We start from the raw sequence: 23,721 nt of genomic DNA, 5'->3' as shown, positions 1-23,721 counted from the left end.
TCTGTTGGTGTCTGTATCTTTCTTGTTGGTCTGTGGGTGTCTGTATCTTTCTCGTTAGTCTGTATCTTTCTTGTTAGTCTGTAGGTGTCTGTATCTTTCTCGTTAGTCTGTTGGTGTCTGTATCTTTCTTGTTAGTCTGTTGGTGTCTGTATCTTTCTTGTTAGTCTGTTGGTGTCTGTATCTTTCTCGTTAGTCTGTATCTTTCTTGTTAGTCTGTAGGTGTCTGTATCTTTCTCGTTAGTCTGTTGGTGTCTGTATCTTTCTTGTTAGTCTGTAGGTGTCTGTATCTTTCTTGTTAGTCTGTTGGTGTCTATCTTTCTCGTTAGTCTGTATCTTTCTTGTTAGTCTGTAGGTGTCTGTATCTTTCTCGTTAGTCTGTTGGTGTCTGTATCTTTCTTGTTAGTCTGTAGGTGTCTGTATCTTTCTTGTTAGTCTGTTGGTGTCTATCTTTCTCGTTAGTCTGTATCTTTCTTGTTAGTCTGTAGGTGTCTGTATCTTTCTCGTTAGTCTGTTGGTGTCTGTGTCTTTCTTGTTAGTCTGTATCTTTCTTGTTATTCTGTGGGTGTCTGTATCTTTCTTGTTAGTCTGTTGGTGTCTGTGTCTTTCTCGTTAGTCTGTATCTTTCTTGTCAGTCTGTGCGTGTCTGTATATTTCTCGTCAGTCTGTGGGTGTCTGTATCGTTCTCGTTAGTCTGTGGGTGTCTGTTTCTTTCTCGTTAGTCTGTGGGTGTCTGTATCTTTCTCGTTAGTCTGTGGGTGTCTGTGTCTTTCTCGTTCTCGTTCTCTTTCAACAAGGGGTTGAGATCAAAGCAGAAAATGGATGAATAAAGTATTGTTGTTCTTCATCAGTGGTCCATCTCCAGAGATCCCCTGCTGTCCAGCGCTATGTGCTGGCCGTTTGAGGAAGTCCAGAGAGGAACAGAGGACTTCTCCCATGCCAAGCAGATAGGAGAGGGGGGGTTTGGACATGTGTACCGGGCTACCATGAGGAGCACCGACTTCGCTGTCAAGAAACTGAAAGAGGTATGCGACTTTTAGACTGCTCCGTCCTCTTCATTGGTAATCATAGAGGAAAGATGGTTGATATAAATCTTTATGACTGCCAACCCTGGCAATATATCTTGGGGTGTAAATGTGTCATATCAAAGTATTTGTTAACAGGATACAACGTATGTAAAACTGTCCAAGGAAACTCTTACTCGCAAAGTCTTTTCCCAACAATGCAGTGTTCAATATCGATTGGTAAGAAAGTAGAATATCCAGAAATGATTTTAACGAACTGTTTATACTCGTTGGGAATTGGCCTATACGAATAAGGCTACATTTTAAATGTTTCTTATAGAAATATGAAAATGCATAACCATCAATCAATTGAAAGGGAACAGTTTGTACATTAGGTGATTTTTATTTTTTATTAGACTCAAGGGTGAGGACACAACAGTTTTCTTGACACAAGATTGAATTCAAACATTACACTGTTGATTTTTATTGAGCATTTTACACTAAACCGGACAGTTTATTAGGTACAGCCATGTAGTACCGGGTCTGAATTCTTCTGGGCATTCTACAAGTTGCTGCAGATTGGATGGCGGTTCCATCTCATCCCAAAGAGGCTCTACTGGGGTTGAGGTCTGGGGACTGTGTGTAACAGTTTAACTTTAGTCCGTCCCCTCGCCCCGACCCGGGCGCGAACCAGGGACCCTCTGCACACATCAACAACGGTCACCCACGAAGCATCGTTACCCATCGCTCCACAAAAGCCGCGGCCCTTGCAGAGCAAGGGGAACCACTACTTCGAGGTCTCAGAGCGAGTGACGTCACCGACTGAAAGGCTGTTAGCGCGCACCACCGCTAACTAGTTAGCCATTTCACAACCGTTACATGTGCAGGCCACTCAAGTAAACTGAACTCGCTGTCATGGTTCCAGGTGATGTGTTTTGTATCTGATAGGAGTGGAACCCGGTGTGGTCGACAGCTGCAATAGCCAATCACTGACAAGGACAGACGAGTTGTGTGTTCTGAGACGCCGATCCTGCACACCACTGTTGTACTGCGCCGTTATTGGTCTGTTTGCGGCCCCGCCTCTTATCTTCTCCTTCGACTTCTCTCATCAACGAGTTGTTTACGACCCACAGGACTGCCGCTGATTGGATGTCGGTTTGTTTGTCGCAGTGTTCTGGGTAAAACTCGAGACGCTGTGGTGTGTGAAAAGCCCCGGAGGGCGGGCGTTTCTTTTTTTAAAGATACTGGATCGGGCGCGCCTGGCACCAACGATCATACACCGGGCTCAAAGTCTCTTAGGTCACTTGTTTTGCCCGTTCTAACGTTCAATCGAACAGGAACTGAACGCCTGTCTGCTTGCTTTATATTTCAAGCCACGGCTACGTGACTCACGGTCTGAGCAGGGTGGTGTACCTAATAAACTGACCGGCGAGTGTACATTTACTGTACTTTTTGCCGTATTTGTTGATCAAATGGGAAAATACTCCGGAAACATTCAGTAACACGATAAGAATATTTTGGGAAAATGTGGGGTAGGTGCTGTTAAGTTCATGTTTTAAGTATCCCTATACTCCTGTTGTTACGGGGCTATCACTCAGTCAAGAGTGCGCATGCGCAGGAAGTCTGTTGGTTGTTGGACCGAGCCTTGAGTGTAATGGCTACTTGTAGTGTGTTCATATAGTAGAGTAAACTCTGTTAAACTGGAACCTTGTCGTTGTGTCATTTCCAGTTAACAGGTGCAACATAAGACAAATGGCCACACTCCTCTCCCATTGGCCACACTCCTCTTCAGTGTCTCTCATTGGCCACACTCCTCTCCAGTGTCTCCCATTGGCCACACTCCTCTTCAGTGTCTCTCATTGGCCACACTCCTCTTCAGTGTCTCCCATTGGCCACACTCCTCTTCAGTGTCTCTCATTGGCCACACTCCTCTTCAGTGTCTCTCATTGGCCACACTCCTCTTCAGTGTCTCTCATTGGCCACACTCCTCTCCAGTGGCTCTCATTGGCCACAGTTCCTAAATAATTTCAATGCACTTATATGACTCAGAAGAGTCCACTATACTGAACAAAAATAAAACGCAACATGAAATAATTTCAAAGATTTGACTGAGTTAGTTCATTGACGGAAATCAGTCAATTTAAATATTAATTAGGCCCTAATCTATGGAAGTCACATGACTAGGAATATAGATTTTTTTTTTTAAATAGGGGAGTGGATCAGAGAACCAGTCAGTATCTGGTGTGACCACCATTTGCCTCATGCAGCGCGACACATCTCCTTCGCATAGAGTTGATCAGGCTGTTGATTGTGGCCTGTGGAATGTTGTCGTACATGTCGATCCAGAGCATCCCAAACATGCTCAATGGGTGACATGTCTGGTGAGTATGCAGGCCATGGAATAACTGGGACATTTTCAGCTTCCAGGAATTGTGTACAGATCCTTGTGACATGGGGCCGTGCATTATCATGCTGAAACATGAGGTGATGGCGGCGGGATGAATGGCACGACAATGGGCCTTAGGATCTCGTCACGGTATCTCTGTGCATTCAAATTGACCTCAATAAAATGCAATCGTGTTAGTTGTCCGTAGCTCATGTCTGTCCCGTACCATAACCCCACCACCACCACGGGGCACTCTGTTCACGTTGACATCAGCAAACCGCTCGCTCACACGGCGCCATAAATGTGGTCTGCGGTTGTGAGGCTGTTTGGACATCCTACCTAACTCTAAAACAACGTTGGAGGCGGCTTATGGTAGAGAAATTAACAGCCAATGTTAAAATGTTATGCCCTGATTGCGTAATCAGGGCATAACATTTTAACATTGGCTGTTAAGTTGTCTATTTCATTAGCCACGTAGGCGGGTAGTCAGGTCTCCACAGTGGGAGCATTTAACTCGCATTTGTGAATAAAAATGGTCAAGTATGATCACATTTATTGTAAAATAAATGCTACAGTAGCTGTTTACAAAGTATTTCTGCCGTTTTTGTTTCATAGCTGGTCACATTGATTGCACACAGTCAAGGAACTAGCAATCCTATACAGTGCCTTCGGAAAGTGTTCAGCCCCCTTGACTTTTTCCACATTTTGTTACAGCCTTGTTCTAAAATTGATTAAATAGTTTTTTTCTCCTAAATCTACACACACAACCCCATAATGACAAGCAAAAACAGGTTGACATTTTTGCATATTTATTAAAATAACTCATATTTACACAAGTATTCAGACCCTTTACTCAGTACTTTGTTGAAGCATCTTTGGCAGAGATTACAGCCTAGAGTCTTCTTGGGTATGACGCTACAAGCTTGGCACACCTGTATTTGGGGAGTTTCTCCCATTCTTCTCTGCAGATCCTCTCAAGCTCTGTCAGGTTGGATGGGGAGCATCGCTGCACAGATATTTTCAGGTCTCTCCAGAGATGTTCAATCTGGTTCAAGTCCAGGTTCTGGCTCGTTCATCTTTCCGTCAATCCTGATTTAGTCTCCAAGTCCCTGCCGCTGAAAAACATCCCCACAGCTTGATGCTGCCACCACCATGCTTCACCGTAGGGATGGTGCCAGGTTTCCTCCAGACCTGACGCTTGGAATTCAGGCCAAAGAGTTCAATCTTGATTTCATCAGACCAGAGAATCTGGTTTCTCATGGTCTGAGAGTCCTTAAGGTGCCTTTTGGAAAACTCCAAGCGAGCTGTCATGTGCCTTTTACTCTGGAGTGGCTTCCATCTTTACTGTTGTACTATAAAGGCCTGATTGGTGTAGTGCTGCAGAGATGGCTGTCCTTCTGGAAGGTTCCCCAGATCTGTGCCTCGACACAATCCTGTCCGGGAGCTCTACCGACAATTACTTCGACCGCATGGCTTGGTTTTGGCTCTGACATGCACTGTCAACTGTGGGACCTTTATATAGACATGAGTGTGCCTTTCCAAATCATGTCCAATCCATTGAATTTATCACAGGTGGACTCCAATCAAATCGTAGAAACATCTCAAGGATGATCAATGGAAACAGGATGCACCCTGAGCTCAATTTCGAGTCTCAAAGCAAAAGGGTCTGAATACTTATGTAAATAAGGTATGTTTTTTAAATTTGTAATACATTTGCAAAAATGTCTTACCCCATACTGACAAAGCGAAAACAGGTTGTTGCGTGTAGATTGAGGAAACCATATCTAATTTTTAATCCGTTTGAAAATAAGGCTGTGATGTAACAAAATGTGGAAAAACGGGAAGGGGTCTGAACTTTCCCAAGACACTGTATAGTGTATGTATATTTAGGCAGCGGTACAAGTGACTGGTCAGTAGGATAAATAATACTAATAATAGCACCGTGTGTTGCGCATGCGAGAGGAGTAACATTGCGCTTGTGAGTGTGAATAGAGACCTGAGAGTGTGTGTAAACGTCAGTGCAGGTCGTCCGTGGATGAGGGTGAGAGCAGCCATCAGTTAGCTGTTCACCAGTCTTATTGCTTGGAGAGAGAAGCTGTCTTGGAGCCTGTTGTTGTTCCGATACCCGATTCTCCGATACCGCTTGCAAGACCGTAATAGAGAGAATAGTCCATGGCTGTCGTGGCTGGCGTCTTTTTTTGAAATATTCCGGGCTTTTCTCAGACACGGCTTGGAATAAATGTCTACTGATGATGACGTTGTTATTATTTCTGTTTAAACTGGTCAGTAAATGTCATTTGAATGAATATATATATATATATATATATATATATATATATATATATATATAAATAAATAAAAGAAAGCCAGTAAAATGCATTTTGTTTATATTGGATCTTGTTCTTGTATTCCCTTTGTAGAACTCTCCACTAGACTGGAGCGTAGTGAAGGAGAGCTTCAAGACCGAGGTGGAGAAACTATCGCAGTAAGATGACAGTCTTTAGAACCTCTCCTACTTTTATCTCTGGCATCTCACTTTAACCTCGTTCAATTCCTCTTGGTTGTCTTTCTTTTCTAAGAAGTTATCTGTGTAGAAAATAGGGCTGTCCCCCTCCCCCCCCCAATAAATCTATGTCAATCAAGAGTCGTGTTCTTTCGAACCAATCGACTGGGCGAAATTTTAAAACGTATATTTTTCCATATATAGACAGACCCTATGTGTTTTAATAAAATCAACTATATGTAGGCTATTGAGTTTGTTTGATGCTTTAAGCATACTGTGATGAAATAATTAAGACACAAATGACTCAAGAGGGAGCTAGAGATCAATAACCTGTTTCCGAACCATCACATCCCGTTGTTGCTGGCCTTTGTAGATTCTGCCATTACTTTCCCTAAGTTGCCGGTAATAGGATACGCCAGGGGTCGGCCACCTTTTTTCCAATTTGAGTGCCAATTTATCTTACCAATTCTACCTATCAGTGATCATTTTCTTATGCACATATTCGTGGAACAATTTTATTTATTTTAGAATAAAGTCTTCGTATCTCAATCATTGTCATGTGATTTAATACAAATTATATCTAAATGAAAATTATACAAATCTAACATTGCCATTGCCAACTACAGTACCAGTCAAATGTTTTGACACCTACTCATTCCAACGTTTTTCTTGATTTTTACAAGTTTTTTTATGCCAAGAGTGTGCAAAGTTGTCATCAAGGCAAAGGGTGGCTACTTTGAAGAATCTCAAATATAAAATATATTTTGATTTGTTTAACACTTTTTGGTTACTACATGATTTCATATGTGTTATTTCATAGTTTTGATGTCGTCACTATTATTCTACAATGTAGAAAATAGTAAAAATAATGTGTGTGTGTGTGTTATATCAAAAATAAAGAAAAACCCTTGAATGAGTAGGTGTGTCAACTTTTGACTCGTACTGTATATAAAACATAAAACCAAACAATAAACATTGCAACCTGCAGGTAAAAAATATCGGTGATTTAAAAATAAATCACATTGGCTACCCATGGCCTGTCTGGTCCAGCCCATTGGCTACCCATGGCCTGTCTGGTCCAGCCCATTGGCTACCCATGGCCTGTCTGGCCCAGCCCATTGGCTACCCATGGCCTGTCTGGTCCAGCCCATTGGCTACCCATGGCCTGTCTGGTCCAGCCCATTGGCTACCCATGGCCTGTCTGGTCCAGCCCATTGGCTACCCATGGCCTGTCTGGTCCAGCCCATTGGCTACCCATGGCCTGTCTGGTCCAGCCCATTGGCTACCCATGGCCTGTCTGGTCCAGCCCATTGGCTACCCATGGCCTGTCTGGTCCAGCCCAAGCGTTAACAAACTTAAACATTCTATAAAATATTCTGGACCCTCAGTTTTCTGCGCCATTTAAGCTCCCGACAGACACAGCTGTATTTGCTCAAGGGATAAGAAGTAATCAGGTAGGCTTATTTTATGACGTTTCCACCGGATCAGAACACGACGGACCTTCTCCCCTTTCACGCTAAGTGGTTATCGAAAGGGAGGAAGCTGGAAAGATTTTGCAAATAGGCTAAATTGAGGAACTGTCATTTTCAATGGATCTAAAAACAGACGTTTAGCTGTGTTCGAATACTTATACTCACCGCTATTTGTAAAGTAAATTGAGTATATAGTATTCTTATTGGTCATAGTATGGATATAGTTTGTATGCCAAAAGTTCCCAGATGTCGTACTAAATTTGCCAAAATATGACATATACACGCAGTGGACACTATTTCTGTACTTTTAGGGCCCATAATGCAATTCAGAAAATGAGCGTGGTTTCACGTTTTCAGATTTGAATAAAATGGCAGAAAATATGCAGCTGAAGTCCAACGAGAGCCGATACAAATTCATTGCTTTAACTAATTTTACAAATGTCAAGAAATGTAATAAAGTAATGACTTTTCAAATAAGTTACATGTTATGTTGGCTGACAATTTGTTAGCTACGCTGTCCTTACGAACAGCATAGCATTACAGCAGCATGTACCGGTATGTTAGCTACTCTATCCTTACGAACAGCATAGCATTACAGCAGCATGTACCGGTATGTTAGCTACTCTATCCTTACGAACAGCATATCATTACAGCAGTATGGACCGGTATGTTAGCTACACTGTCCTTATGAACCACATAGCATATCATTACAGCAGTATGGACCGGTATGTTAGCTACACTGTCCTTATGAACCACATAGCATATCATTACAGCAGTATGTACCGGTATGTTAGCTACTCTATCCTTATGAACAGCATATCATTACAGCACCATGTACCGGTATGTTAGCTACTCTATCCTTACGAACAGCATAGCATTACAGCACCATGTACCGGTATGTTAGCTACTCTATCCTTACGAACAGCATATCATTACAGCACCATGTACCGGTATGTTAGCTACTCTATCCTTACGAACAGCATATCATTACAGCACCATGTACCGGTATGTTAGCTACTCTATCCTTACGAACAGCATAGCATTACAGTAGCATGTACCGGTATGTTAGCTAGTTGGCTACTAATACATCGAACTTGCCAGGCAGTTTTATTAACTATCTTTTATCTAACTAACTACCCAACGTTTATTGACTTGATTATTTACATCATACTTGGCTAAGTGGTATAGTTGTTGTGCGTTTCAATAGAGGTAACGGCACTCTGGTCTGAGTGTGCCAGAGCGCCGAATAACTGATGAATTGACGAACGCTTAACACCCGTTGAAATATGGCCGGTGTCAGTAAACGTTGGCAAAAAAAAAAAGCGTGATTAAATTGTTGCTAGCAGCACAGTTACAGTCACCAACGCTCTGGATAACATTAAAACAGCCTAACCAGCTATGCTAGGGGGAGTGAAAGGTCAGAGTGAGGTGTTCTCTCATTTGTGTTTGAAAGTAACTTCGCTCGACAGCCGTTGAACGCTCGGATCAACCCTACTCCTCGGCCAGAGCGTCCAGTGTGACGCTCTGAACGCTCCGCGAAACGCTCTGGGTTTACGAACGGACAATCTGACAACGCTCTGGGTTTACGAACGGACAATCTGACAACGCTCTGGGTTTACGAACGCCCAGAGCGCACTCTGACAATCCAGATTGAATTTAATAACACACCAGAAATAGTAAAATGTCTAGCTAGTCATTTGTTATGCTAATTACAAGCTAACAAGAGGTTGCATAGCAACAGGATCAACTTCCGGCGAAGCACTAGTACACACAACTGAAACGATACCGTTGGTTTACAGTATACTAAAATGAACTAAAGTATATGATATGTAGTATTTGCTCATTAAGTATGTAGTATACAGTATGTTAGTATGGGTATTCGAACACAGCTTTTGTTTACTTGCTGTTTGAGGTGAAGAAAAGTTACTTTGAGAAGCTCGACAGCTCATTAGTGTTGGTGCTTTAAGACGGTCAGAAATAATTTTCAGATCTCCAAATGGACACATTTATTATATTGCCTACATTTGAACGCAGGCCAGGTAGCCCAGGCCGATTTCTATGCGGAATCAGGTGCACGTCCTTACTCAACGTTGACAGTAGCGCTCCAATCAAAACAACTCCGTAAATGGAATGAAATAAACCGAACCGTCTTTCTCACAAGTGTAGCTTAGGTTGTCCGCTCTGCAAACAACGTGTCCATTCTGACAATGACAACTGTAAAATACTAATCATTAGTGATGCACCTTTTTGGCTGATACCGATATTTTCCTTGCCAAAGAACCCTGATACCGATAACCGATGTTTAACATTTTTGCAGCCTTTTAAACATTCTAGTACAGTTAAATAGTTAACACACAAATGGACGCAGCGGTCTAAGGCACTGCATCGCAGTGCAAGAGGCGTCACTACAGTCCCTGGTTGGAATCCAGGCTGTATCACATCCGGCCGTGATTGGGAGTCCCATAGGGCGGCACACAATTGGCTCAGCGTCGTCCGGGCCGTCGTTGTAACTAAGAATGTGTTCTTAACTGACTTGCCTAGTTAAATAAAGGTTACACACACGCCACACTGACCAAAAAGTTATTTTGTTGGCATTTACGTATGGCCGGCCCCATTACCAGTAAAACACAATCAAAACCTATTTCTTTCACTTACTTGCTGTTTCGTTGTTCAGTCGTTTCATTCTCAACCAGGAATTCTATGGAACGCCTTTTGGGTCTTTGCGTGTCAAAAAAGATTCACATCAAATGACACTATTTGACGTGTGAAATAAGCTTGTTGACCAATCAGGACCTGAATATGACTGCACGTCATATAATAATTTAACGCGTTCATAATTTTTTTAAAGTAGTTATTACACATTTGATTACACTCACTCGTATTTCATATGTCAAAACGATTCATCGACACGTATGCTATGATGCTGATAAAGTTGTCTCGCGCACCTACTGTGCTGGTCATGTAAATTAGGGTTATTTTAGATGACACCTAGCTATATAGTTAGCTAGCTAAATATAACAACTGAAACCGATGTCGTTTTGCAATGTTTTTGGGGAAGAACATTGTTTGCATCCATGAGCTAGCTAGCTTTTTTTAAAGACAGTTCTTATTTGATTAATGGTGGTCAGACGCATCAATGTGAAGTTAGCCACAATAAGGATTAGCCACAATAGTGGACTTTGCGGTTATCCTTCAAAGTAAAAGTATGGCATAATTCTACTATTTGTATTCATTTGCGTCACTGTCAATGACATACTTTTATTTTGAAGGCAAACCGCAAATTTCACTCTTGTGCCTAATCCTTATTGTGGCTAGCTTCACAACACATAACCCGGTCCAGTTGTTTCTCACTAGCCAGATGAAGCTAGATGGCTGCTTATAACGTTAGCTTTGGGCAACAGGGTTAAGTAGCTGGCTAGCTATTTATTTTCATGAACTGAAGTTCAATTTCAAAAGGCGAACAACAAGAGGCAACCTAGCTTATACTTACTCACAATGATTCCAAAGTTATTGCTAAGAATAATGAAAATGGCTGCAGTTTCTACTGGTCATTGTTTTCAGGCTAGTTGTATTGGTGCTAGCTAGGTACCAAGCTAAAGCTAGCTACCCCAGAAGTTGCGGTTGAACAAATTATGCTTTATTAACAATGCGGTATTGTAAACACATTGTTCGTGGCCGGTGACTTTTTTGTACAGCTTTGACAGTGCTACTGTATCTTTTTTGACACGCAAAGACCCAAACCGCGTTCCATAGTATAAATGTCATGAAGCTAATAGCAGCTAAAAGCAGTGACGCTATTACTGTGCAACTCCGGTAGGGCAACATCTGAAAAATAGCGCACTTGGTAGTATGTACCGGTGCTCGACCAGTCGGCGAAAGCCAAAATCACCCACGACAGAGAGCGGTTGATTGTCAAGGACAATGAGTTCCATTATCTTGGCTTTAATGAATTTTGCCTTTGTTGTCTTGCTGAAATTTTCATACTTTCAAATGAGTGCTCGACCTGTTGACTGGTCGATCCACACAGTAGACACTGTGGGCGTCATTACGTCATGTACCTACATTATATAGGTATGCATGGTAGCTTTGACATTGGTTTTTAACATCGGTGTTGAACCAAACATCGGGACGATACCGATAATGGCATTTTTAGCTAATATCGGCCGATTCCGATATGTTCACCGATATATTGTGCATCCCTAGTAATAATTATATATTAAATGCTTTAACATAAATTATGGTAACCAAACAAACATTGTAGATTAGAAATTATGGTAATTAACAGTAAATGTGATACTGGTGTGTCATCCCCGTGGCCTCCACAATGGATTAGTCCACTGAGATAGGCCTCTACAATGGATTAGTCCACTGAGACAGGCCTCTACAATGGATTAGTCCACTGAGACAGGCCTCTACAATGGATTAGTCCACTCAGACAGGCCTCTACAATGGATTAGTCCACTCAGACAGGCCTCTACAATGGATTAGTCCACTGAGACAGGCCTCTACAATGGATTAGTCCACTCTGACAGGCGTCAATCAATACATTTTTGTTGTTGTTGCAACTGCTCGACTAAAACATTATTGGTCGACCAACAACCTATCGACCAAACAATCGACCAGTGGACTAAATGGGGTCAGCCCCAGCCCTAGTCTCCCCTATTCCACGTACATCAGACTGTATTCCGTATCGTCATACGGGAAGCCTGACCATGAAAAGCCCAGGTGGAGACAGGCCTAGAGAATCAGAAGTTCCCTTTATACTGTCCTCTTCAGGCTTTAGCTGGTCCGCTGTGGTTAGTCTCTCTTCTGCTGTGGTTAGTCTCTCTTCTGCTGTGGTTAGTCTCTCTTCTGCTGTGGTTAGTCTCTCTTCTGCTGTGGTTAGTCTCTCTTCTGCTGTGGTTAGTCTCTCTTCTGCCAAGCAGGTCATCTTTACTCGGCCTATATGCTCTTCTGTCTTTACTCTGCCTATATGCTCTGTTTCTCCCTCCTATTGTTGAGGAGGGAGTTTTTCCTAGCCACCGTGCTTCTACACCTGCATTGCTTGCTGTTTTAGGCTGGGTTTCTGTACAGCACTTTGAGATATCAGCTGATGTAAGAAGGGCAAAAAAAAATACATCTGAAAAGTTTCTTCTTCATTGTAAGATGCGGCTCTATTGTAGGTTTAGCAACAAACAAAAATACTCTGCCTTTCCCCGCCCAGATACAGACATCCCAATATAGTGGACTTTGTGGGCTACAGTGTTGGACAAGGAACCTACTGTCTGCTCTATGTCTTCATGCCCAACGGTTCTCTGGAAGACCAGCTGCACAACCAGGTCAGTCTTTTATTCTTCATATCTTTAAAACTAAAGAACGTTAACTGGGGACTGCTATCGAGACGGACAGGAACTGCTATCGAGACGTGACGGGGGACTGCTATCGAGACGTGACGGGGGACTGCTATCGAGACGGGACGAAGGACTGCTATCGAGACGGGACGGAGGACTGCTATCGAGACGGGACGGGGGACTGCTATCGAGACGGGACGAAGGACTGCTATCGAGACGGGACGGAGGACTGCTATCGAGACGGGACGGGGGACTGCTATCGAGACGGGACGGGGGACTGCTATCGAGACGGGACGGGGGACTGCTATCGAGACGGGACGGGGGACTGCTATCGAGACGGGACGGGGGACTGCTATCGAGACGGGACGGGGGACTGCTATCGAGACGGGACGGGGGACTGCTATCGAGACGGGACGGGGGACTGCTATCGAGACGGGACGGGGACTGCTATCGAGACGGGACGGGGACTGCTATCGAGACAGGTTATTAAACATTGAGAAAGGAGACGGGTGGGGACTGCTATCGAGATGGACGGGGGACTGCTATCGGGACGGGGACTGCTATTGAGACATTAAACATTGAGAAAGGAGGACATGACACGAGGATTGAACCTGGAAAATATGTGTTGGTGTGTGTTGACTGTGTGTGTGTGCCTCTCCCTCAGGCCAGTGCTGCCCTCTTCTGGCCACAGCGTGTCGGTGTGTTGCTGGGCACAGCCAGAGCCATTCAGTTCCTCCACTCATCCTCTCCGCAGCTCATACATGGAGACATCAAGAGGTAAGCTTTTCCTGGCTACCCATTCACATCGCTCTGCAAACTGACCTTTTTCTTTTCCATCGTTCTTCTGGATTTTTGCCTTCCTCCCCGATGATTTCTAGAATGTGAACACATTCTGACCGTTGTGATTGGTCCCAGACACAGATGGGTTGGGCCAGAGGCGGCCTACACGGTGTTATCAACTTTGATATTCTGATTGGTTAGATTTGTAAGAGATGATCCAATCGCTGATGCATTTTGGTACAACACCCCTCCATTTTGAAGTCACACAAACGACTTCTAGGAGGGAGAGGCTATACAGAAACGCCTGGTGCCCAAATTGATGACATATGTCGAGCAGCTGAGAGTTGAGTGGAGACGAATGGATTGGGTTCAGTCGTCCTGATGAGCCCCTTCCCAGCTAGCTAGTTCAGTCAGTCATCCTGATGTGACCTTCCCAGCTAGCTAGTTCAGTCAGTCATCCTGATGTGCCCTTCCCAGCTAGCTAGTTCAGTCAGTCATCATGATGAGCACTTCCCAGCTAGCTAGTTCAGTCAGTCATCCTGACAAGACCTCTCCAGCTAGCTAGTTCAGTCAGTCATCCTGATGAGCCCTTCCCAGCTAGCTAGTTCAGTCAGTCATCCTGATAAGACCTTCCCAGCTAGCTAGTTCAGTCAGTCATCCTGATGAGACCTTCCCAGCTAGCTAGTTCAGTCAGTCATCCTGACGAGACCTCTCCAGCTAGCTAGTTCAGTCAGTCATCCTGATGAGCCCTTCCCAGCTAGCTAGTTCAGTCAGTCATCCTGATGAGCCCTTCCCAGCTAGCTTGTTCAGTCAGTCATCCTGATGAGCCCTTCCCAGCTTGCTAGTTCAGTCAGTCATCCTGATGAGACCTTCCCAGCTAGCTAGTTCAGTCAGTCATCCTGATGAGACCTTCCCAGCTAGCTAGTTCAGTCAGTCATCCTGATGAGACCTTCCCAGCTAGCTAGTTCAGTCAGTCATCCTGATAAGACCTTCCCAGCTAGCTAGTTCAGTCAGTCATCCTGATGAGCCCTTCCCAGCTAACTAGTTTACACTGGCTAGCTGGCAAAAGCAAAATGGTCTAGTTAAAACTTGTAAAATAAAGTGATGTTTATTTTGATGGGTGAGTGAGAATTAACTTGTAGTATTGGTCACGATATTGATGTCACCGTGACATGTCAGTCAGCTAAAGTAATAACCAACGGTGTTGTATCGAGGTGCTTGCTAGCCTCTTGGCTCCGGACAACAGGTCTTCCGGAGCCAAGCAGTACGGTCTGGTGAAGGGGCTAGTGCTTACCGACCTGCAGTTGCTTCCCACCAGGCAGCTGTATCACGTCGTTAGCGTTAGCTAACGTGGACAGTTTATTTATTTTTTCAATCCCACTTGATTTTATTTCGAGTAGGATAACTTCCTACACGAGAAATAACTTGTAATATTGGTATTTAGTAACCATCTGGATTTCACCGTGATAGTCTACTGCTCAATGGGGAGAGTTTGCACTGCTAGCTGGCCACACAACAACATGGAGCAAAGTGTCCTTCGATCCCCTTGCCATATTAAGGAGAGGGAAGTAGTGTAGCCAATAGCAGGCCAGTAAGGAGAGGGAAGTAACTAGATAGTGTAGCCAATAGCAGGTCAGTAAGGAGAGGGAAGTAGTGTAGCTAGATACTGTAGTCAATATCCAGGTCAGTAAGGAGAGGGAAGTAGCTAGATAGTGTAGCCAATGTCTCGTCAGTAAGGAGAGGGAAGTAGTGTAGCTAGATAGTGTAGCCAATAGCAGGTCAGTAAGGAGAGGGAAGTAGCTAGATACTGTAGCCAATGTCTCGTCAGTAAGGAGAGGGAAGTAGTGTAGCTAGATAGTGTAGCCAATAGCAGGTCAGTAAGGAGAGGGAAGTAGTGTAGCTAGATAGTGTAGCCAATGTCCAGGTCAGTAAGGAGAGGGAAGTAGTGTAGCTAGATAGTGTAGCCAATAGCAGGCCAGTAAGGAGAGGGAAGTAGCTAGATAGTGTAGCCAATAGCAGGTCAGTAAGGAGAGGGAAGTAGTGTAGCTAGATAGTGTAGCCAATGTCCAGGTCAGTAAGGAGAGGGAAGTAGCTAGATAGTGTAGCCAATAGCAGGTCAGTAAGGAGAGGGAAGTAGCTAGATACTGTAGCCAATAGCAGGCCAGTAAGGAGAGGGAAGTAGTGTAGCTAGATAGTGTAGCCAATAGCAGGTCAGTAAGGAGAGGGAAGTAGCTAGATAGTGTAGCCAATAGCAGGTCAGTAAGGAGAGGGAAGTAGCTAGATAGTGTAGCCAATAGCAGGTCAGTAAGGAGAGGGAAGTAGTGTAGCTAGATAGTGTAGCCAATAGCAGGTCAGTAAGGAGAGGGAAGTAGCTAGATAGTGTAGCCAATGTCTCGTCAGTAAGGAGAGGGAAGTAGTGTAGCTAGATAGTGTAGCCAATAGCAGGTCAGTAAGGAGAGGGAAGTAGCTAGATACTGTAGCCAATGTCTCGTCAGTAAGGAGAGGGAAGTAGTGTAGCTAGATAGTGTAGCCAATAGCAGGTCAGTAAGGAGAGGGAAGTAGCTAGATACTGTAGCCAATGTCTCGTCAGTAAGGAGAGGGAAGTAGTGTAGCTAGATAGTGTAGCCAATAGCAGGCCAGTAAGGAGAGGGAAGTAGTGTAGCTAGATAGTGTAGCCAATAGCAGGTCAGTAAGGAGAGGGAAGTAGCTAGATAGTGTAGCCAATAGCAGGTCAGTAAGGAGAGGGAAGTAGCTAGATACTGTAGCCAATGTCTCGTCAGTAAGGAGAGGGAAGTAGTGTAGCTAGATAGTGTAGCCAATAGCAGGTCAGTAAGGAGAGGGAAGTAGCTAGATAGTGTAGCCAATAGCAGGTCAGTAAGGAGAGGGAAGTAGTGTAGCTAGATGCTGTAGCCAATAGCAGGTCAGTAAGGAGAGGGAAGTAGCTAGATACTGTAGCCAATAGCAGGTCAGTAAGGAGAGGGAAGTAGCTAGATAGTGTAGCCAATAGCAGGTCAGTAAGGAGAGGGAAGTAGCTAGATACTGTAGCCAATAGCAGGCCAGTAAGGAGAGGGAAGTAGCTAGATAGTGTAGCCAATAGCAGGTCAGTAAGGAGAGGGAAGTAGTGTAGCTAGATAGTGTAGCCAATAGCAGGTCAGTAAGGAGAGGGAAGTAGCTAGATACTGTAGCCAATGTCTCGTCAGTAAGGAGAGGGAAGTAGTGTAGCTAGATAGTGTAGCCAATAGCAGGTCAGTAAGGAGAGGGAAGTAGCTAGATACTGTAGCCAATAGCAGGTCAGTAAGGAGAGGGAAGGAGCTAGATAGTGTAGCCAATAGCAGGTCAGTAAGGAGAGGGAAGTAGCTAGATAGTGTAGCCAATAGCAGGCCAGTAAGGAGAGGGAAGTAGCTAGATACTGTAGCCAATAGCAGGCCAGTAAGGAGAGGGACGTAGCTAGATAGTGTTGATAAAACGTTTACTGGAGACAGGAGAACAAGAGGAGACATAGGACGAGGTGGATAATTGTATAATAAGGCAGATTTATTCAAGTGTAAAAATATTAGGCAAAGCGTGCGGCACGGCTCTTTCTGTCTGATTAGTATGAAATCGTCCGGAAAAGAGGCAGTTTAAACAGTTGTACAGTTTTATATAGACAACAAGCAAAGTAGGTTAATCTGGTAGTCTGGCCTTCCGATTGGTCGATCTGGGTCTTGGGTAGTCCTGATCCGGCCTGGTGTCAACGTTCCATTGGTTCCTGAGATAGTTCTTTGTTTTGTGCTCCAACCTTGAGTTGTGTGTGTCTGTGGTTATCATGGGGGAGGGGAATTGTGTGTGTCTGTAGTTGGTGTCTTAATGAGTCCAGCATATGTACAAGAGAAATGAGGAGTATGTGTATTTTGTATAAAAGATGGCTTATGTTGAAATGTTGTTATTACTAGTTTCCAGGATCTATTACAATTTCTTACAATAGTGTAGCCAATAGCAGGCCAGGTTGACAGCTAAAGTGATAATAGTGATTTTCACAGAAAATGTACAACTACAGCATTAAATTAACGTCTATATTTTAGTAAAATAAAACTTAAAAAAATAGCAATAACTCAGATCGAAACAAAATGATTCTGAACACGATCCAAAGTCCCAACTTTGGCAGACACGTTTCTAATTGTCACTGAAGTTTGTAGCCACATCTATAAACTAGCTAGCTGGCTAAGGCTCATCAGGAAGACTGACTGAACTAGCTAGCTGGCTAAGGCTCATCAGGAAGACTGACTGAACTAGCTAGCTGGCTAAGGCTCATCAGGAAGACTGACTGAACTAGCTAGCTGGCTAAGGCTCATCAGGAAGACTGACTGAACTAGCTAGCTGGCTAAGGCTCATCAGGAAGACTGACTGAACTAGCTAGCTGGCTAAGGCTCATCAGGAAGACTGACTGAACCGAATCCGTTCGTCTCTACTCGACTCTCACTGCGCACCAGGCAAAGAGGTAGGCTGCTTTGTTAAATTCAGGCTGAGTCACCAGGCAAGAGGTAGCCTGCTCTGTTAAATTCAGGCTGAGTCACCAGGCAAAGAGGTAGCCTGCTCTGTTAAATTCAGGCTGGGACACCAGGCAAAGAGGTAGCCTGCTCTGTTAAATTCAGGCTGGGACACCAGGCAAGAGGTAGCCTGCTCTGTTAAATTCAGGCTGAGTCACCAGGCAAGAGGTAGCCTGCTCTGTTAAATTCAGGCTGAGTCACCAGGCAAAGAGGTAGCCTGCTCTGTTAAATTCAGGCTGGGACACCAGGCAAAGAGGTAGCCTGCTCTGTTAAATTCAGGCTGGGACACCAGGCAAAGGGTAGCCTGCTCTGTTAAATTCAGGCTGGGACACCAGGCAAAGAGGTAGCCTGCTCTGTTAAATTCAGGCTGGGACACCAGGCAAAGGGTAGCCTGCTCTGTTAAATCAGGCTGAGTCACCAGGCAATGAGAAATTAGCCCCTAGAAGAATTAACCAGGTGGTGACAGATCTACAGCTGATGCTCGGACATTTTTTGTAGGAAAACTTGGCACAATAAATAACTGAAGTTTGCATTGATCCTAAATGCTGTTTTTTTTTTTTTTTTTTTTTTTTTGATCAATCCCACTCCGACCATCTGTCTTCTTCTTCCAGCTCGAACATCCTACTAGACGAGCACCTGGAGCCTAAGCTGGGGGACTTTGGCCTGGCCCGGTTCTGCTGTAGCTCCAGTAGTAGGACAGCTGGTAGAACCACCACGGTAGCCTATACCAAGACAGTGAGGGGAACACAGGCGTACTTACCTGACGAATACCTCAAAACAGGAGCGTTGGGAGTAGCCATTGACATCTTCAGCTTTGGAGTGGTAGGAGGAAAGCACACACAGTACCATTATACAGTAGCCTAGTACAGTAGCATAGTAGTATATAATAGAATACTACTGCACTCTACTATTATATACTACTGTACTAGGCTACATTACTCTATTATACTAATGTACAACTGTACTATACTGCTCTGCTATACTATGCTACTGTACTCTACTAATTTATTTAACCTTTATTTAACTAGGCAAGTCAGTTAAGAACAAATTCTTATTTTCAATAACGGCCTAGGAACAGTGGGTTAACTGCCTTGCTCAGGGGAACAGTGGGTTAACTGCCTTGTTCAGGGGAACAGTGGGTTAACTGCCTTGTTCAGGGGCAGAATGACAGATTTTTACCTTGTCAGCTCGGGGATTCCATCTTGCAACCTTTCGGTTACAAGTCCAACACTCTAACCACTAGGCTACCTGTGGCCCCTCCACTCTAACCACTAGGCTACCAGCCACCCCTTGTACTACTAATGTACTACTGTTCTATACTACTCTACTCCGCTATACTACTCTACTGTACTACTGTACTCTACTACTATATTACTGTACTATACTACTCCACTATACTACTATACTACTGTACTACTGTACTCTACTACTCTATTACTGTACTATACTACTCTGCTATACTAATGTGCTAATCTACTATACTAATGTGCTGCTCTATACTACTCTACTATGTTACTGTGCTATAATACTATACTAATGTACTACTCTACTATACTAATGTACTACTCTACTATACTAATGTACTACTCTACTATACTAATGTACTACTGTACTATACTACTCTACTGTGTTACTCTACTATACTACCCTACTATACTAATGTACTACTCTACTATACTAATGTACTACTCTACTATACTAATGTACTACTCTACTATACTAATGTACTACTGTACTATACTACTCTACTGTGTTACTCTACTATACTACCCTACTATACTAATGTACTACTCTACTATACTAATGTACTACTCTACTGTGTTACTGTGCTATACTACTATACTAATGTACTACTCTACTATACTCATGTGCTACTCTACAAATGTACTACTGTGCTATACTGCTATACTACTCTACTATATTACTCTAGTATATTACTGTACTATACTACTCCACTATACTAATCTACTATACTAATGTACTACTGTACTATACTAATGGCCTACTATACCACTCTACTATATTACTGCATACTACTACTACTCCACTATACTACTATACTAATGTACTGATGTACTCTACTACTCTATTACTGTTCTATACTACTCCGCTATACCAATGTACTACTCTACTATACTACTCCGCCATATTACTGTACTATACTACTCTGCTATACTAATGTGCTACTCTACTATACTAATGTACTACTGTACTAAACTACTCTACTGTGTTACTCTACTATACTACCCTACTATACTAATGTGCTACTCTACTATACTACTGTGCTCCTCTGCTATACTAATGTACTACTGCACTATACTACCCTACTACTCTACAATGTTACTGTACTATGCTACCATACTATACTGATGTACTACTGTGCTATATTACTCTACTATATTACTGTACTATACTACTCTGCTATACTAATGTACTACTCTACTATAATAATGTGCTACTCTACTATACTAATGTACTACTGTACTATACTACTGTGCTATTTTACTATACTACTATACTAATGTAATACTGTGCTATACTACTCTATTACTGTACTATACTGCTATGCTATACTGGTGTGCAACTGTACTATACTACTCTACTGTACTACTATACTACTCGATTACTGTACTATACTACTCTACTATACTAATGTACTACTGTGCTATACTACTCTACTATATTACTGTGCTATACTGCTCTACTAATGTACTACTCTACTATAATAATGTACTACTGTACTATACTACTCCACTATTACTGTGCTATACTACTCTACTATATTACTGTACTATACTACTCAACTATATTACTGTACTATACTACTCTACTATATTACTGTACTATACTACTCTACTATATTACTGTACTATACTACTGTACTATACTAATGTACTACTGTACTCCACTATTACTGTGCTATACTACTCTACTACACTAATGTACTACTCTACTATACTGGTGTACCACTCTACTATACTACTCTACTATATTACTATGGTAATGTATTACTGTACTATACTACTATATTACTGTGCTATACTACTATACTATACTAATGACTACTCTATTACGCTAATGTCCAACTCAGCTTTACTAATGTACTATATTACTATACTAATATATTAATGTACTATACTACTCTACTAATGTGCTACTGTACTATACTACTCTGCTATATTACTGTACTATACTACTCTACTATATTACTGTACTATAATACTATACTAATGTACTACTGTACTCCACTACTCTATTACTGTACTATACTACTCAACCATACTAATGTACTACTCTACTATATTACTTTACTATACTACTATACTTATGTATTACACTAATGTACTACTCTATTATGCTAATGTACTACTATACTAATGTACTACTGTACTATACTACTGTACTATACTACTCTACTCTATTACTGTGCTATACTACTCTACTATATTACTGTACTATATTACTATACTAATATATTACTGCACTATACTACTCTGATATATTACTGTACTATACTACTCTGCTATACTACTGTACTATACTACTCTACTATATTACTGTACTATACTACTCTACTATATTACTGTACTATAATACTATACTAATGTACTACTGTACTCCACTACTCTATTACTGTACTATACTACTCTACTACACTAATGCACTACTCAACCATACTAATGTACTACTCTACTATATTACTTTACTATACTACTATACTGATGTACTACACGAATGTACTACTCTATTATGCTAATGTACTACTATACTAATGTACTACTGTACTATACTACTCTACTATATTACTGTGCTATACTACTGTACTATATTACTATACTAATATATTACTGTACTATATTACTGTACTATACTACTCTACTAATGTGCTACTGTACTATACTACTCTATTTCTGTACTATACTACTCTATTATATTGATGTACTACTGTACTCTACTACACTTACTGTACCATACTACTCTACTACACTAATGTACTACCCAACCATACTAATGTACTACTCTATTATACTACTCTACTATATTACTTTACTATACTATTCTACTATACTAATGTATTACTCTACCATACTACTCTACTATATTACTGTACTATACTATTGTACTGATGTATTACTGTGCTATACTACTCAGCTATATTACTGTACTATACTACTCTACTATATTACTGTACTATACTATTGTACTGATGTATTACTGTGCTATACTACTCTACTATATTACTGTACTATACTACTCTACTATATTACTGTACTATACTACTATACTAATGTACTACTGTACTCTACTACACTATTGCTGTACTATACTACTCTACTATATTACTGTACTACTCTACTATACTAATGTACTACTGTACTCTACTACACTATTACTGTACTATACTACTCTATTACTGTACTATACTACTATACCAATGTACTACTGTACTATACTACTCCACTACGCTAATGTGCTACTCAACCATACTAATATATTACTCTGCTATATTACTTTACTCTACTACTCTACTATACTAATGTATTACTCTACTATACTACTCTACTATATTACTGTGCTATACTATTGTACTAATGTACTACTGTACTCTACTACACTATTGCTGTACTATACTACTCTACTATACTAATGTATTACTCTACTATACCACTATACTATATTACTGTGCCATACTATTGTACTAATGTACTACTGTACTCTACTACACTATTGATGTACTATACTACTCTATTATACTAATGTACTCTACTACACTATTACTGTACTATACTACTCTATTACTGTACTACTCTACTATACTAATGTACTACTGTACTCTACTACACTATTGCTGTACTATACTACTCTACTATATTACTGTACTATACTACTCTACTATACTAATGTACTACTGTACTCTACTACACTATTACTGTACTATACTACTCTACTATACTAATGTACTACTGTACTCTACTACACTATTGCTGTACTATACTACTCTACTATACTAATGTACTACTGTACTATGCAATGCTCACAGACCTACAGATACACACAACATAGATGACCACCAAAACTACTGTTTCAATGACCTGATAGATGTGACGTCACACAATCACCTTGTCTTCTCTTGCTCAGGTGCTGCTGGAGGCCCTGACTGGTCGTAGAGCTTTAGAAGTGGACGCCAGCCAATCCAAAGCTGTCTACCTGGTGAGGCCGACGCAGTTGATACTCTTAAAAGACCCGTGAACCACTAGCCACACGGACACGCTGATCAGATGTGCTGCAGTCTGTATAACGTTGTCATGTCTGGCCGTTTAAAAAAAAAAAAAAACGTCTTCTATAATTTTCCTCTTCAGAAAGACCTGGTGAAGGAGGCTGAAGATGTCGACGAAGGTCATCAGGCCAGAGGGAGGTCGAAGAGGAGTTCAGAGAGAGTAACCCAGGAACAGTCTAGTATTCCTCCAGCCGTTACACATATCTGGCAGAAGCACCTGGACCCTAGACTGACGGTGAAAGGGACGGGAAGCTCTCTTTCTAGCCCATCCACGGTGTGTACGGCAGGTCCAGGCTCCGTTTCTCCGGCCCCACACGGCTCCCTGGACCTGACTACTCTAGCCTGTCGCTGTCTGGAGGCCCGGGGGAAGAGAAGACCCCCCATGACCGAGGTACTACTACTACTTGTCACCGTGTGATTTTAAACAAGTGTAGAACGTATTGTG

General features: G+C 42.2%; 1 protein-coding gene across 1 annotated transcript in view; it reads left to right on the top strand.

The window, feature by feature from the left end:
* irak1 (interleukin-1 receptor-associated kinase 1) overlaps positions 1 to 23,721 on the top strand; it is a 126,065-nt gene that overhangs the window by 19,594 nt on the left and 82,750 nt on the right. Inside the window, exons 5-11 of the mRNA XM_055932733.1 lie at positions 849 to 1,022; positions 5,808 to 5,872; positions 12,566 to 12,680; positions 13,357 to 13,469; positions 18,610 to 18,820; positions 23,138 to 23,209; positions 23,359 to 23,667. Coding sequence (XP_055788708.1) covers positions 849 to 1,022; positions 5,808 to 5,872; positions 12,566 to 12,680; positions 13,357 to 13,469; positions 18,610 to 18,820; positions 23,138 to 23,209; positions 23,359 to 23,667 — 1,059 coding nt within the window. The remainder of the gene's footprint in view (positions 1 to 848; positions 1,023 to 5,807; positions 5,873 to 12,565; positions 12,681 to 13,356; positions 13,470 to 18,609; positions 18,821 to 23,137; positions 23,210 to 23,358; positions 23,668 to 23,721) is intronic.

This window comes from Salvelinus fontinalis, chromosome 8 (assembly GCF_029448725.1).
Source record: "Salvelinus fontinalis isolate EN_2023a chromosome 8, ASM2944872v1, whole genome shotgun sequence".
Taxonomy (NCBI): domain Eukaryota; kingdom Metazoa; phylum Chordata; class Actinopteri; order Salmoniformes; family Salmonidae; genus Salvelinus; species Salvelinus fontinalis.
This window is presented reverse-complemented; position numbering and strand designations above follow the sequence as displayed.